General features: G+C 39.4%; 2 protein-coding genes across 3 annotated transcripts; one reads left to right on the top strand and one right to left on the bottom strand.

Moving 5' to 3' along the window:
- The first annotated feature begins 1,113 nt into the window (after positions 1-1,113).
- Positions 1,114-5,277, top strand: mrps25 (mitochondrial ribosomal protein S25). The gene is made up of 4 exons (XM_031753742.2): positions 1,114-1,352; positions 3,074-3,180; positions 3,264-3,351; positions 4,873-5,277. The coding sequence occupies exons 1-4, from the start codon at positions 1,219-1,221 to the stop codon at positions 5,060-5,062; spliced, it is 519 nt and encodes a 172-aa protein (XP_031609602.1). The 5' UTR covers positions 1,114-1,218; the 3' UTR covers positions 5,063-5,277.
- Positions 5,278-5,385: 108 nt separating this feature from the next.
- On the bottom strand, positions 5,386-14,009 carry LOC116331125 (rabenosyn-5). Of its 2 annotated transcripts, none has more exons than XM_031753707.2 (12): positions 13,717-14,009; positions 12,262-12,550; positions 11,285-11,419; positions 11,089-11,189; positions 10,957-11,002; positions 10,703-10,864; positions 10,337-10,599; positions 10,078-10,148; positions 9,883-9,969; positions 9,678-9,780; positions 8,569-8,673; positions 5,386-8,472 (listed from the first exon to the last, which is right to left on the bottom strand). In XM_031753707.2, the coding sequence occupies exons 2-12, from the start codon at positions 12,422-12,424 to the stop codon at positions 7,357-7,359; spliced, it is 2,352 nt and encodes a 783-aa protein (XP_031609567.1). In that variant the 5' UTR covers positions 12,425-12,550; positions 13,717-14,009; the 3' UTR covers positions 5,386-7,356. The 2 variants fall into 2 exon arrangements, with proteins under 2 accessions (XP_031609567.1, XP_039460320.1); XM_039604386.1 differs by having other exon boundaries at positions 12,262-12,531.
- Between the last annotated feature and the right edge of the window lie 393 nt (positions 14,010-14,402).

The following is a 14,402-nucleotide window of genomic DNA, read 5'->3' as shown; positions in this document are numbered from 1 at the left end:
CACACAATCAGGCGAAATTACTCCACTAAGCTCATATTGCTCATGGCTTCAAAAAAAATTAAAGACAAGTCTTTCCAAAGTCATTCTACAAAAGATTAAAAACTATGAAATTAAAATGGAGATGAGCTCACAATATCATTAAATGTCTGAGAAAAATTTGAAAAGAAACTCATGAGTATATTGTGACACTCAGGTGCTGGTTTATTAGATACCCCTCTTACTAGTACCAGGCTGGACCTTTTTTTTTTCTTCAGAAATGCCTCAATTCTTAATAGATTCTCCTCTTCCACTACACCCCAAAAGTGCTCTATTGGATGAGATCTGCTGATTGCTGGCCATTTGAGAGTACAATGAACTCATTTTCATGTTCAAGAAACCAGTTTGAGGTGATCTGAGCGTTGCAACGTGGTGTGTTTCCTGCTGGAAGCAGCATTCAGGAGATGGATACACTGTGGACATAAAGTAATGGACATGGTCATCAACAACACTCAGGTAGGTTGTGGTGTATAAACACTGAGTTGGTACCAATGTGCTCAAAGTGTGACAAAAATATCCCCCACACCATTGCACTAGAATTAACCTGAACAGTTGATACAAGGCAGGATCGATGGTTTAATGCTGCTTATGCCATATTATAACGCTACCATCCAAATATCACAACAGAAATTAAGATTTATAAAACCAGGCAAGTTTTTTTCTACGCTACCATCCAAATATCACAACAGAAATTAAGATTTATAAAACCAGGCAAGTTTTTTTCTAACCATCTATTGCCCAGTTTTTGAAGCTGTAGCCTCAGTTTCCTGTTCTTAGCTGACATTAACTGGCCTATACGGGTTTCATCATACCAGAAGCAATGAATCGGAATAATTGAAAGTTATTGTGTTGACTTTTGTTGTAACTTCTGCTTCAGTAGTTAGTCTTACAACAAATGAACTGTTGTGTATACTGTGTTTTAGTGTGTTTAAAGGTTATAAGGCAAAATATAAGTTTTGTCAAAAAGAGTGATTGGTTTAAAAAGTTAATATTTTAGCAATTGGGGAAATAATAATGTAGCTCAGGTGTTCTTGCAAAAACTACAATTACCATCACTCTTTGGTCGCTTGGCTAGCGACCTTCCGACGTCATCAAAACGCGTCTCTGTTAGTGTGGTTTTTTGACTACGGGCACGCGCAGTTTGCTGTTAAATGGTAATTTGTAAATATAAAAAAGGTTAAGATGCCTATGAAAGGAAGGTTTCCGATCAGGAGGACCCTGGAATATCTCCAGAAGGGCGACATCATCTTCAAAAACAGAGTGAAGATTATGACAGTGAATTATAACACACACGGCGAGCTCAGCGACGGAGCAAGGTCAGAGCATCGACTAGGAAATAGACGAGCAGACATTTCAGCTCATTTTATACACTTAGAAAAAGTCAACTCTTTTTGAGCCACGCTGTTGTTGAGATCTCACGTGTCTCGTTTTATTAACCTAAGTCAATAAACATGTGGATCAGGTGAGAGGGGGTAAAATGCTGTGTGGATCACCTGCTCATCTTTTATAACTACTCTGACAGTATGCTCATATGCATCACTGTGAAAAGTACCGTGTTTCTTCCAAGTCATGTTTATCACTTGAATTGTTGTAAATGTCAGAAAAATGGTGAAAGATACAAAATCTTTTTTTAAATTACGGTTTTAAAATTCAATTCAGTCACAACAACAGTTGCCTCAAGGCACTTTTTTTTTTTTTTTGTAAGACCCAACAGAGAGATAACCCCAACAGTTAGTTGGCAAGCACTTGGAAACAGTGCACAGGAAAAACTCCTTTTTAACAAGAAGAAACCTCTGGCAGAACATGGCTCAGGTAGGGGCAAACATCTGCTGTGAGCAGTTTGGGGAGAGGGGAGGAAGACGGGTCAAAGGCATGCTGTGGAAGAGAGCCAGAGATTAATGATAACTAATGATTAAATGCAGAGAGGTGTATAAATACACGGTGAGTGAAAAAGGCCCCAGCAGCCTAGGCCTATTGAAGTGTAACAAAGGGAAGATTTAGTTAACTAATCCAGCGATAACTATAAAAGTAGAGAGGGTGTCTGTCTCCTGAAGGATTTTAAAGTAAATTCTGGGGTAACAGGGCGCCAATGAAGAGAAGCCAATATGGGAGAAATATGCTCTCTTTTCAGTCCCTGTCAGTATTCTCACTGCAGCATTTTGGGTCAACTGAATGCTTTTCAGTGAGTCTTTAGGACAGGGGTGTCCAACTCCAGGCCTCAAGGACTGGTGTCCTGCAGGTTTTAGATATCACCCTGGGTCAGCACACCTGAATCAAATGATTTGTTCATTACCAGGCCTCTGGAGAACTTCAAGACATGTTGAGGAGGTAATTTAGCCACTTAAATCAGCTGTGTTGGAGCAAGGACATATCTAAAACCTGCAGTACACTGGCCCTTGAGGCCTGGAGTTGGACACCCCTGGTTTAGGACAACTCCATAATAACGAATTACGATAGTTGAACCTAGAATGCATGAACTAGTTTTTCAGCATCACTCTGAGAGAGGATGTTTTTAACTTTAGAGATATTGATTAAATGCAAGACAGCAGTCCTACATATTTGTTTAATGTGCGCACTGAAGGAAATATGCTGGTCACAGAATAAAGCCAAGATTCTTCACAATTTCCAAAAAGAAAACACAAGTTTTGGATAATTTTACTTAATTTTTAATCACAATAGTTTTCAGTTGATTTTGCATTAATTCAGCTTTTAGACTCTGATTTCACTAACTCTTTATCTTCTTTCTGTTCAGTTACCACAGTAAATTCAAACCATAATGTGCACAAATAACGCCAAAGTATTTATTTATTTATCCATACACAGATAAATAAAATAACAAAATGTTATGAATTCAGTTATAAATTGAGTAAATTAACCAGTGTGTTAAAGTTTACTTCTCAGAAGTTTACTACATACAGAAAGTTTTCCAGAAACACTTAAAAAAACCCAGCATGGTTGCCTTTTTATGCAGAAAGCTATAACAACTGTAATGATTTAAATGAAGCTAAATTGTCTTCTCTCTCTGTGTGTTTTGCAGAAAGTTTGTGTTCTTCAATATTCCTCAGATTCAGTACAAAAATCCGTGGGTCCAAATTATGATGTTCAAAAACATGACGCCGTCGTCCTTCCTGAAGTTCTACCTGGGTGTGTAGCTTTACGTGTTGTCGGGGAAATACTGGAAAAATTAAACTGGGCTTGCACTGATCTTCTTTTGTATTTTTGTCCAGATGATGGGGAACAAGTAATGGTGGATGTGGAGGGGAAGGACCACAAACAGATTGCTCAACATGTTAAGAAGATTTTGGGCAAATCAGAGTAAGATATACAACTTTTTTTTAAAAGTGTGAATCACCTTGAAACAGAGGGTGTGGTCAAATAGTTAAAAAATTACCTCCCATAACTTTTCTTAATCACTTTTTCCTGAACTCAGTGGCAAACCCCTGAGGACAATTTATAAGGAGTTATGAGCCACATTGCTCAGATGATCCGTCTGAATTGACACTGTGATGTCTGCCTATTGAAACTAAATTCCAGAAGATGGACTACAAAATGAGCAATTTACTTCATCCTGTGTTCCTATGTTGTTGTTTCATACAGCTAATACGAAAACCAACAGTAAAAAAATATGATTACATTACTAAAGTTGGAATTTTAAAGAAAAACATACACCTGGATGTAAAACTGAATTCATAATGAATGATGGATGTAATGCTAACAGAACTGTGGTGCACCTTAAATGCACTTTGATCATGCTTTTCTTTTAATACATAAATCTTCACCTTGATCAGAAGCAGATCTTATTACAGCAGCATAATGTTCATAATTCACCTGTGGGTTTAACATTACCTTTCATTAAAGGTTCAAAACATATCAGCAGGTTACAACATGAAATAGAATCACTGTTCATTAACATTTAATGGTGACCTGCCACTTCCTTCCGATCCAGTGTATCCTCTCCTAAAGGAGGTAATAAAGGAAGCACTTAAGCACTTTTCCTTTGTATTTAGAAAAGTCAACCAGATCTTATTATGGCTGCCATGCAGATAATTCCAGGTCATTTGCCTCAGTTAGTAACCTTTTTAAGACTATTCAAGCACACCTCTGGATGTCTGCATATGCTCACATCAGAATATATTTAGGTTTGGTTACTTTTGAGCCATTTTATAGTGTTTCAGAATTAACTTTAATTATGTATAATTGATATTTTTTCATGTAAGCTACAACAAATCAATACTCTGTAAAGCAAAATGTATTTATTTTTCCTTCCTGTCTATAAGAGGACAACTTCTCTGACTGCGAAGGAGCTATGTTTGTACCGCCAAAGTGAATCAGGTGCATCTTGTGGTCTGTAATTATCCTTGGTGTGTGTAGATTTCTTTGAATGGATTAGACATTGTTCATAAAGGCACACACCTGCATATTTAGGGTCCCACAGTTCACACTGCATGTTAGGATTAAAAAAAAAGTGAAAATGAGATCTGAACTCTGCAGAAATCTGTGATAAAACTGGTGAGTCAAAGAGTTGTCCACAGAGAGCCCACAGACCATCTGTAGAGAGTCCTGATGGTGGCAATTCAGATGCTTCCCATCTAATCTGACAAAGACTGAAAGGATTTAACAAGAAAAATCAAGTAAACTGCCCAAATCCAGGTGTGCACAAGAAACCCCGAAGCTGTCACTGCTGCCAAAGGAACTTCTAAAAAGTAGAAATGAGATTTCAGCAAGATGGACTCCTCAATTTTTAGTTTTACCATTTACTACTGTGCAGTGTCAAATGTCCTAAGCTAAGACCAGGCGATCTGTTCATATATTTATTTTACTCAACTCTCTCCACAGAGAGGTGCTACAAGCTGAAGCTCTGGCTAAGATGCAAGCCTCCAACCCCGCCAACTTTGGGCCAAAGAAGTACTGTCTGAGGGAGTGCATCTGTGAAGTGGAGGGCCAGGTGCCATGTCCTGGCACCACGCCGCTGCCTAAAGAGATGACGGGCAAATACAAGGCCCAGATGGCGGCGTCACAGGAGTAGAGTCTGAGGACAGCGGACTTTTGTAGATTACGGGGACAATATTACGGGATTATGTTGCTTCATTTGGTGTTTATATAACTATATGAAAGGACTGGCACTCAACTGTGAAGCAGGAGGAACCAACCATCCGTCACAGTGAGACCTGTTGAAGACTTCACATGGATGTATATGGGGTGACTGTGATGTCAGCATTTAAATAAAACCCATTTTTCTCATGTGGCTTTACTAACCAGCCTATTTTGTTCACACTATGTAAATATTAGGAAAAATAAAATGACCATCAATGTTCACATGAAAAGTGGAAAAACAAAACCGAAATGCAATCACATTTTACTGCAGACAGTTTTATTAGTGCTGAGATGGAATTTCCTAACATTTATAAATCGCTGTGTCCATTTCAAATATTTTCATTTAAATGCAGAGATGTTAAATTACTTCCAAAGATAAAGATCAGCAATTAACATTAATGAATCTCCTTGTGTTATTCACGCTGTCAAAACATTAAGGGTGGTCACGTGCTTTGCTAAAAATTTTCTGCAGATGTTACAAACACAAAAAACTCTGAGGAGACTGAAAGCACAAAGAGAGAGTCATGTTAGGACCGGCAGAGCAGCACTCAAGGTGATAATACTTGCTGGCATTCATGTAGTGTTAATATATGTTTGACCAAGAAAAAGAAATTAACCTAAGAATTTATTTAGTCTTAACAAATATGAATGACTTCCTTACACAATGGAACTTCAGTGATTTTTAGATGTTTTATTCACTTGTATATGCCTACAGTGTCCCTTGGCAAATAGTGTTTAGTACCTGCATGGTGAGTGCTGGGTGAACTGGTTGGATGAACTCTGAATGGACATTTCAGGTGAAACTAGTGATCAGATAACATGCCAAACATACAGATCTTAGCTGTGACGTCTGACATGCCGGCCTACCAGCTGAACAATACACACATGCAGCCAAAATTCCTGTACTGTAACAAAAAAACAAAACAAAACATCAGGTTGAGGAAGCCTTTTTTTTTGGCTCCCTGTGATATAAGATGCAGCATAATTATTGCACGACATAGCAGGTGCAATAAACTGAAGATTTTGGAAATTAAAAAGTCGGGTTTGACACCTTCATTTAGTTTAAGAGTTAATTAACTGGCTGGTTGCAACAATTATAATTAAAACGTTTGCTAGTCAGTGTAACAAGCTACACTTTTCTTTTAGTGACAGGCCACATACATTCTGTGCAATGCATCTTTAACTACTTTTACAAATCCAATTGGTCCAGGCATATTGACTAAAATTATCATTCAAACACTAATATTTAACAACTTTGTCAAATAATCTCTTTCCTTCAAACACTGGGCTCCCCAAATTTTGTAGTAAATTTTAAATTCCACTTCTTGTTTAATAATAACATGGTCATTTGGACTGTGAGTTATTTGTGGGAAAGTTAGATGTAAAATAATGTGAGCTTTAGCTCTTTACTAAGGGATAAATGAAAAGCAGGAAGTACAATTACCACAGTTAGAATGAAGCACCAATACAAGACCTCAAACATCAATGAAACAGATTTTACACATTAAAGTCTGCAAATTTAGGACATTTAAAGCCATTTCTCCAGATAGAGCTGAGTAGTTTCTGAAAAAAAACTGTCAGCAACTACAAACCCAAATCTCAAGTTGAACTGTGCTTCATGTAGGCAGCAGGTTTTAATAAGGTAGAAGAAGCACTGTGTGTGTTTCTGTAGTATCTTGTTTTGATCTTGGGGGGTGGGGGGGTCATCATAGGTCTGCCAATGCTATAAGAGTGCAGTGCTATGATAGGATGTTTGATCTCATCGTTTTATAGCTTTAGAGCCATGACAGCATTTTGACTTTGTTCAGAGCTTCTACTGAAGAGCCAGATTCTACTCAGAGAACCATCTGACTGTCTCATTTAACATTCATTAAAAGTGACATTGTTTTATCTTCATTTGTTCATGTTTGCATTTTTACAGCTGGGCAAATAGCTGCAGACATGCCTATACAAATTAACTTTTACTCGCAGTGCTCTAAAATTGTACATGTGCATTAGATTCGAGCCCTTGGCCTAAACAGGCAAGGAAGCCTAGGAAGATGTTTGGAAATTCAGGAAATGACTACTGAAGTCTTGTATGTATTTTTGTTGTGGCATGAACTTCATTTGTGATACAGCAGACCTCACCCAAATTAAATTCTGTGGGCTCAGAAGTCGCATTAAGTGAGCTAACCTTGTGGGACTTGGTAAGTAGCAGGTGATCAGGAGGATTTTGAGGGAAATGTGTCAGTGCTTCTTATTCTTATTCTTCTGCTCCTGGAGGGTTTTCTGTAGCTCTTTTAGGTTCTGTGTCAGAAGGTCAACCTCATCGAGACGCCCGCTGAGCTTTGCATCAAAGATGTAGGCCCTAATGTTGTCTATCTGCTGTAGCAGCAGCTCCTCCTCTATCATGTCGACATCCGGCAAGACCTCATCTTTGTCATCCCCGTCAAATGGGTTAGTCGAGACTTCTGGAGAATTTCCCGAGGCCGCTAGGAATGGGTTACCTTCATCTGTGTCATCATCCTCAAAGGGGTTGCGTGAAACAGTCTCAGCCGGTTTGTCCTCCTCTGCATCTTCATCTTCATCAAAGGGGTTGTATTCTTTCTTTCCGTTGGTTATCTCTTTGTGGTCCTTCTTGATGTCCTCAAAGAATGGATTGGATGGATCATCTTCGGTGGGTGTGGAATCATCCTCTTCAAAGGGGTTAAGGGAGGTGTTATTCTGGCCTTCACTGCCAGGAGGCGTTACATGACCTCCTAAGCTTCTCAACCTTGGGGGAGATTCCTCCTGGCTTGTGAGAGCAGGGAATGCTCTAAAAGATGGAGGACTCCTTTCTGCCTTAGGAGTCAGCTCCTCTGCTGGTATGTCCTCCTCACCCTGGTGACCTCCAGTTGGAGTGATATCTAGAGACCGCTCCCATTTATAGGATGGCTCGAAGGAGCTTACAGCAGAGCTCCATTGCTCTTTCTCCTCCCTTTCCCAGGTCTTCAAGCGAAGCAGCTCCCCCTGCTGCAAACTCTCCTCTTGAGCCAGCTTTTCTGAGAGCGCGAGAGCAATACTGGTCTGCTGCTGGTCATACTCATCCTGCAGCTGGCGCAAATTCTCCTCTAACATGGCCACTTCGTCTGTTCTCTGAGCCTCCCGAGCTTGACGAAGGAATGACTGAATGTTCTCGATCTGCTGCAGAAGGGGGTCTTCCAGTTCGCCGCGTGTGTGGACGGAGTCCGCGGAGGGAAGCCAACCACCAGCTTTGGTAATTCGTGGCTCTCTGGGGGCCTGGGGCAGCTCTCCATTGGCATTCACAGGTGGACGGTTTCTTTCCTGTCTCTCCTGCCTCCTCTTCAGAGCCTCCTGTGCTGCCTGTTGAACAGGAATCACATGAAGGTTAACACATTTAGCCACATCAGTCCAGCGGGAAAAAAATAATAATAACAACATACAGGAACACAATCTCACCAGTCTTTCTTGTTGCAGTCTCTTCTCTTGTTCCCGTTTCCTCTTTTCCTTCAGCTCTTCATATTTGTCCTTGGTGGGTAAAGACATCAGACCTAACAGCTTCTCCTGAAACAGAAGACAAAAAGAATGGGCAGATTCATACAAATAAAGAATTCCAGGATGAAGATATGTTGCAGAAACATTGTGTAAATGTACTATAATGCAATGATAAATGGAAACATCCTGCTTTTAAAAATCTCAGCCCCAGACAACATTAAAACACATATAGCATATTATATTTGTGGTACAACACATTATGGGTTATACACAGCATACACATTATACATTTTTCTATCAAAGAAAAGCTTAGTTTACAACAGCAGACTTTCATCAGCTCAGCATACAATATGATGACTGAAGCAGAAACAGATTTTACAGACCTGGCAGGTCGCTCATTATCAGTGAACTCCTGTAAAGTAATACTGATAAGAACATGGCAATAGGCAAAATGTGCTGCAGGTCACTTTGCCTTTGCATATCCATCTTTATTTAGCTGAACTGATTTTATATGGACTATCCCTTTAAGATTACAGTAAAAACACTGATACAGTTAAATAATTACTGGTAAATAATAGTCATACTACAGAGAACCCTCTTACTCTTATTTCCAGCTACTGCTACCTTGGAGCGTTGAATGATTCAAAGTTTGAAATAATTTTTAGTTATCTTATATTGGGCCTTGTCAGTGCAGCCAAGCCATTTTTGCTCCGCCCCCTTCAGGCCAACTTTCTTCTGATTGGTTTACTCATTCAAACAGAAGGTTTGATCAGAAGATGGTTGGGTCTTCTATGCCCACTTTGACCATATGAGAGATAATCAAACTAAGCATAATATAGAGCCAAGAGGAGAAACTGTGTTTAGCCTGAAGACTGAGCTTTTGTGTTCATAGAGATCACTTCTACATTCTTTGATTATTTCAAATTTTATTATAAGTTTATTATAAGCCTGCAGTTAATTAATTTTCCTGCAGTTTAGCTGCTGGCTAAAGTGCAGGAAAGTGGTCATTCCTCCAGAATTTCATTACAAGGAAGGATGAAGTGTTTTTATGTATGAATGGAAGTTGTCCTGACCTGGACAAACAGCGTGGCGGTATAGCGAATCATTTTCTGTAGCTGGAGCACCTTCGGATGTGGTTGTGGATCATCTTTTACTCCTAGTGTTAAGATCTTCTTACTAAAAAGAAAAGAAGCCAATTTAATCTTTAATAATGGCATAGTTGGCAAACATGACAAAAGTTCAATTTTGAAGCTGCTCATATATATGACTGCCATATACCTCAGAGCATCGATGAGTTCATAGTATTTCTGGACTTCCAGTCTTAACCCACCAGCAGTGTCAAGATTGTAAGTGGTTTCTCCAGCACTATAAAAGTGTACAGATGACAGCAAGTACTAAAACCATCTCTCCAAACTAAAAAATAAACAGCTGTCATAAGAAAGTATGAAGCGGTACTTTTTAAATGTGGCTTACTTGAGAGACTCAGCCATTCGGATATACTCTGGAGCCTTTTCATCCACCTTCTCCATGCACATCCTCAGCCTCTGACAGGAAGACAAATTCAAAGCAAGTAAACAACAGGAAGCTCCACAAGAAGCACATTAAATGACAGGAAGGATAGAACAAAGCAAACTTGAGAGCTTGCAAAACAATTCATAGAATCAACCGCAATGCAAATGGGAACAGATAAAGAACCTGATCTTCACATTAGGAATTAAAGTGATAAACTAACCTCATAAAGTTTCACTATATCTGGCACATGGTCCTTCTCTTCTAACTTCTGCTGTCTCTTCAGAAGCGTGTCCATACAGTGGTGACAGCAGCGAATCTTCTCGTCGTCCTTTTCCTCCAGCATGGAGGTTACACTGCTCAAACTGCTGATGCTGCCTCTCCTAGAGCCCATCCCGCTGCTGCCACCTCCCGCTGGTGGAGACTGGGACTGACTGGGACTTCCGGGTACACACAGTGCTTCTCGAGTCCCAGCGATAAGCTTCTCTGTTGAAGGTTAAATAAAAAAGACATGCAGCATTATGACACTTACAGAGAGACTTGAGATCTGACAGTTTCCTGAATTTTCCAAGTATTTGTCCATGCTTACGGGCCAGGGGTAAGGGAACAAACTCCATGCACTTCCTACACATGATGGACCCACAGAGGCGACAGTGGTGCCGTCTGTTACGTATGTTGAACTTGTTTCCGCAGTCGGGACAAAACGGTACGTCTGAATCATTCACCCATGACACTACAGACTTCTCAATGGCTACAAAGAGGGATAAATTCTTATTATTTAAAATATTTTATAAAGCACATTTACATATGTAAAGAATATTCAGAATTATAATGAAAACTAACCTCTGATCTTAGCAGCATCTGAGTTGGCTCTGTCAAATGATGTCAGCTAAAACATAATAGTTTATGGTAAATGAGTTGCAAATTTATAAAAAAAAAAAAAAAAATTGTCTAAATGAGGTAATGTAAGCAAACCTTTTCCAGTCTAATGATGAGCTTGTTGACCTCAATGACATAATGATCTATCCTGGCTGCCCGGTGCTTTTTAAACAAGTCCAGATGACTTCTAGTTACTCCTAAAAAGCAAAAGAAAAATATATTTTTTTAGTGTCTTGCATTAACAAATATTGTTGGTTAGCAGTGCTACAGATGACAGTTTTTGCAGTCTCACCCAATTCCTGAGGCTCCCACATGTATGGGTCCACTCCACCATAGTAGAAGGACTCATAACTGCCAGTATCCGGTCTGTCGTCCCCATCCCTCTTCAGCAGTTTATCTTTGGCTTTCTTTGCTTTCTGAACCAAACCTGAAAACAGTAAGACAATATCATGAAAATTTAAACAGTGTGTGAATGTATCCTAAATCTGTTATTCTTATGCTGATCCAGAGTTAATATTTATAATGACCACATTTTCAGTTTATTCATCCATCTTTCAACATGCGATTGTTGTAATCATATTTTCTATTTTCAAGTTCATTACAGTACTATTAATATGCAAATGTAGCCAACCTGCACATGCATCCTTCCAGCCTTTTCCTAATTCAATCATAATCCTATTATGTAGAAAGTTGCAGCAGCCAACACAGACTGCAAATTCAGCCTGACAGCAATTTCCTACAATCCAGTACAGCAGTATTCTTATACTCAACTGCACTGTTTAAAGGCGACCAATTATACTTCCTCTTTTATATGTAAATTGTGTGTACACATATATATATATATATATATATCCCCTACAAGCCACAAGATCAGACTGTAGACATTTTTTTCTACTCTTGGCTCTGTATGATGTAAATGAGAAGTACTTAATATGTTCATCTGCAGCACACAGCTCCTGTAGTGACCATATAAGACTCATCCACACTCTTAGGGGAAACTAAGCTTAAATTCTTCACTTCTAATAAAGGATAAACTTCAAGCTGACACAAGACCCAGTATAAGATAAACAAGAATACATTTAACTTGTGACTAGTCACACTAGCAGGGTCCACAAATGAAAATACTAAACTAAAAATGAATAATAATAGGTTTCCTTTCCTTTTTTTTTCCAGACTAGACAGTACAATGTACGATTTTTGTGTCTTTAGAACACAACAGGAGTAAATTAGCCCTGTAGCAAAGAGTAAAACACAGAATCTGCTACTAACTTTTTAGCTGTCCCCGAACATGGCGGTCATCTCCAGAGTGCTCCTCTTCATAGTGGTCTTGGAGTTGGTAGAATGACTGAAGGTCCTTTAGGCACAGTGGGCAAAGAAAACCCTCCTTTACTTCACCTGTGCCCTCAAAGGGGGGCGGGTAGCTGGAGGCCATGACAACAAGCGTCAGTGCTGCTGCAGAGGGGGTGCAAAGTGGCACGTTCTCACTTTGGGCCACATCTCATGGGGTGTGCAACCTACCCCACAGTAGCTCCATAATGCCTGAGAAAATCCCAGGACACTGAGGAATGAGAAAAGTACACTGAGGCCACATACAATACTGAACAAAAGACTTGAGCCACCCATCATTTATTTATATTTTGCAATGTAAAAACGTAGTTTGTACAATTCTAACAAGCTTGTAAGTCAATATTTGCTATGACCAATACAGGTCATAGCAATACAGGATGAATTCTCTTAGGCAAACGTTCTTTTAATTTTTTCGGTCATCTTCGGGAATTGTTCTCCACGCCTCTTGAAAGAAATTCAAGGCTCTTCTTTGTATGTTGGCTGTCTTTTGTTCTATTCTCTGTCAAAATTACCCCACACTGCTTCAATAATGTTTATGTCCAAGTTCTTCAGAGGCAAATCCATGATTGACAGTGTGTTTTTCTATCCAGGTATGCTTTTACTGCATTAGAGGTGTGTGTTTGGGATCACTGTCATGTCGAAAAATGAAGCCACTGCCAATCACACGCTTTCCAGATTCTATTGCATGGTGGCTCAGAATCTGGTGATGCTTTTTTGAGTTCATGATTCATTCCATTTTGCCAACGTCCCCAACACAGCTGGCTGAAATGCAGCCCATAATCATGGTTGTAGACGCTATTATACCTCTCCGTGGGACTCCTCCATATAAAATAATGATTTGATTCAGAACCAAAACTGCTACTCTGAGAAGAGAGAATGTTTGTATGCTTGAATGATCCATAAGTGTTAACTCAATTTTAAGCTGCTTAAAAAACAAAAATACATTCCTCTGAGAATGGTCAGGTACAAGGACTGGACTGAAAATTAATTTTAAAAAGCATTAAAAGATCTTCAGAAAGAGTGTAGGACCATTGCTCAAGACCACTTAAAAAATACATTAAAGTCCGGCTCATTGGATGAAAAATATAAAGGAATGAAGTGTGGCGCAAGACTTACACACAGTATTGAACATCTAAAAAAATTAATACATTAATTAATACATAAATTTAAGGTAACAATATTGATTAGAATACTATTATGCACATTCAGATAAATTACTATTCCAACTGTATTATAATAGCTAAACTTAGCTTAAGTCGACCCACGTATTTAGCGGAAAAAAAACGCTTAACCGGACGGGAAGTATTAGGTTCCCTAGCTGCATACGAGAGGTGTTTCACTAAGTGATAGCTGGAGACGAGCCATGAAAGGACTTACCTTTATTGTTTATTATTTAGGCTAACTTTGGGCGCCGTTATATCACACAGAGGATGTGGTGTTAGCAGGAGAAAGCTAGCAGCTGCTCTCGCCTTCTTTAGCAATCGTTTCTCCCCTCTCGCTGTTCAAAAACGCTACATTAACAAACTTCCAACTGCACAAAAGCAAACAAATACCTACTGACTATTGGACGCGATAAAAAATCTGCACTTAGCCTACAATTGAGCCTGACAGTAGCTGTGTTGTTGACAGTTTGCGTTTTCACTGACAGAAGCACAACAGCGCCAGCAGCCCTGCCTGGTCATGTGACTGACATCCAGTCGGTATGGAAGGAGAGGAGGGACAAAACTTGATTTTGCGGTTGGCGCTCCATCAGGAAACTTCTCCGCAATGTAAGTACATATTTGTTATATCCAACTTTTGGTTGTTTGTCTTTTGTGCAAACCTGCACTGCTACCGTAAATAAACCGTTTTTTAACTCTAACAACAGTTTGTTATTCCCGATGGAGGGGGTTGGGAAAAATTCAAGGCTGGATAACTAAGGGTGTGTTTTTTTGTGGTTGGGATGTGTGGTTGGGTTTGGCCAGCTTCATTAACTGCAACTAAGAGCCTTAAGGTAAATCCAGCTGTATTATGTAACCCTAGAACCTTCATTTGATCCAGTTTCAGTTTGTATAAGCTATAGG

This window comes from Oreochromis aureus, linkage group 20, assembly GCF_013358895.1.
Source record: "Oreochromis aureus strain Israel breed Guangdong linkage group 20, ZZ_aureus, whole genome shotgun sequence".
In the NCBI taxonomy this organism is placed as follows: domain Eukaryota; kingdom Metazoa; phylum Chordata; class Actinopteri; order Cichliformes; family Cichlidae; genus Oreochromis; species Oreochromis aureus.
Note: the sequence above shows the minus strand (reverse complement) of the source record. Positions and strands in the feature narration are given on the sequence as shown.

Bases quoted from the DNA above. Each gene is read 5' to 3' on its own strand.
- LOC116331125 (XM_031753707.2), bottom strand. From the start codon at position 12,424: ATGGCCTCCAGCTACCCGCCCCCCTTTGAGGGCACAGGTGAAGTAAAG. The intron at 11,190-11,284 runs GTGAGACTGCAA...TTTGCTTTTTAG, and splicing joins GTGGGAGCCTCAGGAATTGG to GAGTAACTAGAAGTCATCTG. The intron at 11,003-11,088 runs GTTTGCTTACAT...ATTATGTTTTAG, and splicing joins TCATCATTAGACTGGAAAAG to CTGACATCATTTGACAGAGC.
- mrps25 (XM_031753742.2), top strand. From the start codon at position 1,219: ATGCCTATGAAAGGAAGGTTTCCGATCAGGAGGACCCTGGAATATCTC. The intron at 1,353-3,073 runs GTCAGAGCATCG...TGTGTTTTGCAG, and splicing joins GAGCTCAGCGACGGAGCAAG to AAAGTTTGTGTTCTTCAATA. The intron at 3,352-4,872 runs GTAAGATATACA...CTCTCTCCACAG, and splicing joins AAGATTTTGGGCAAATCAGA to AGAGGTGCTACAAGCTGAAG.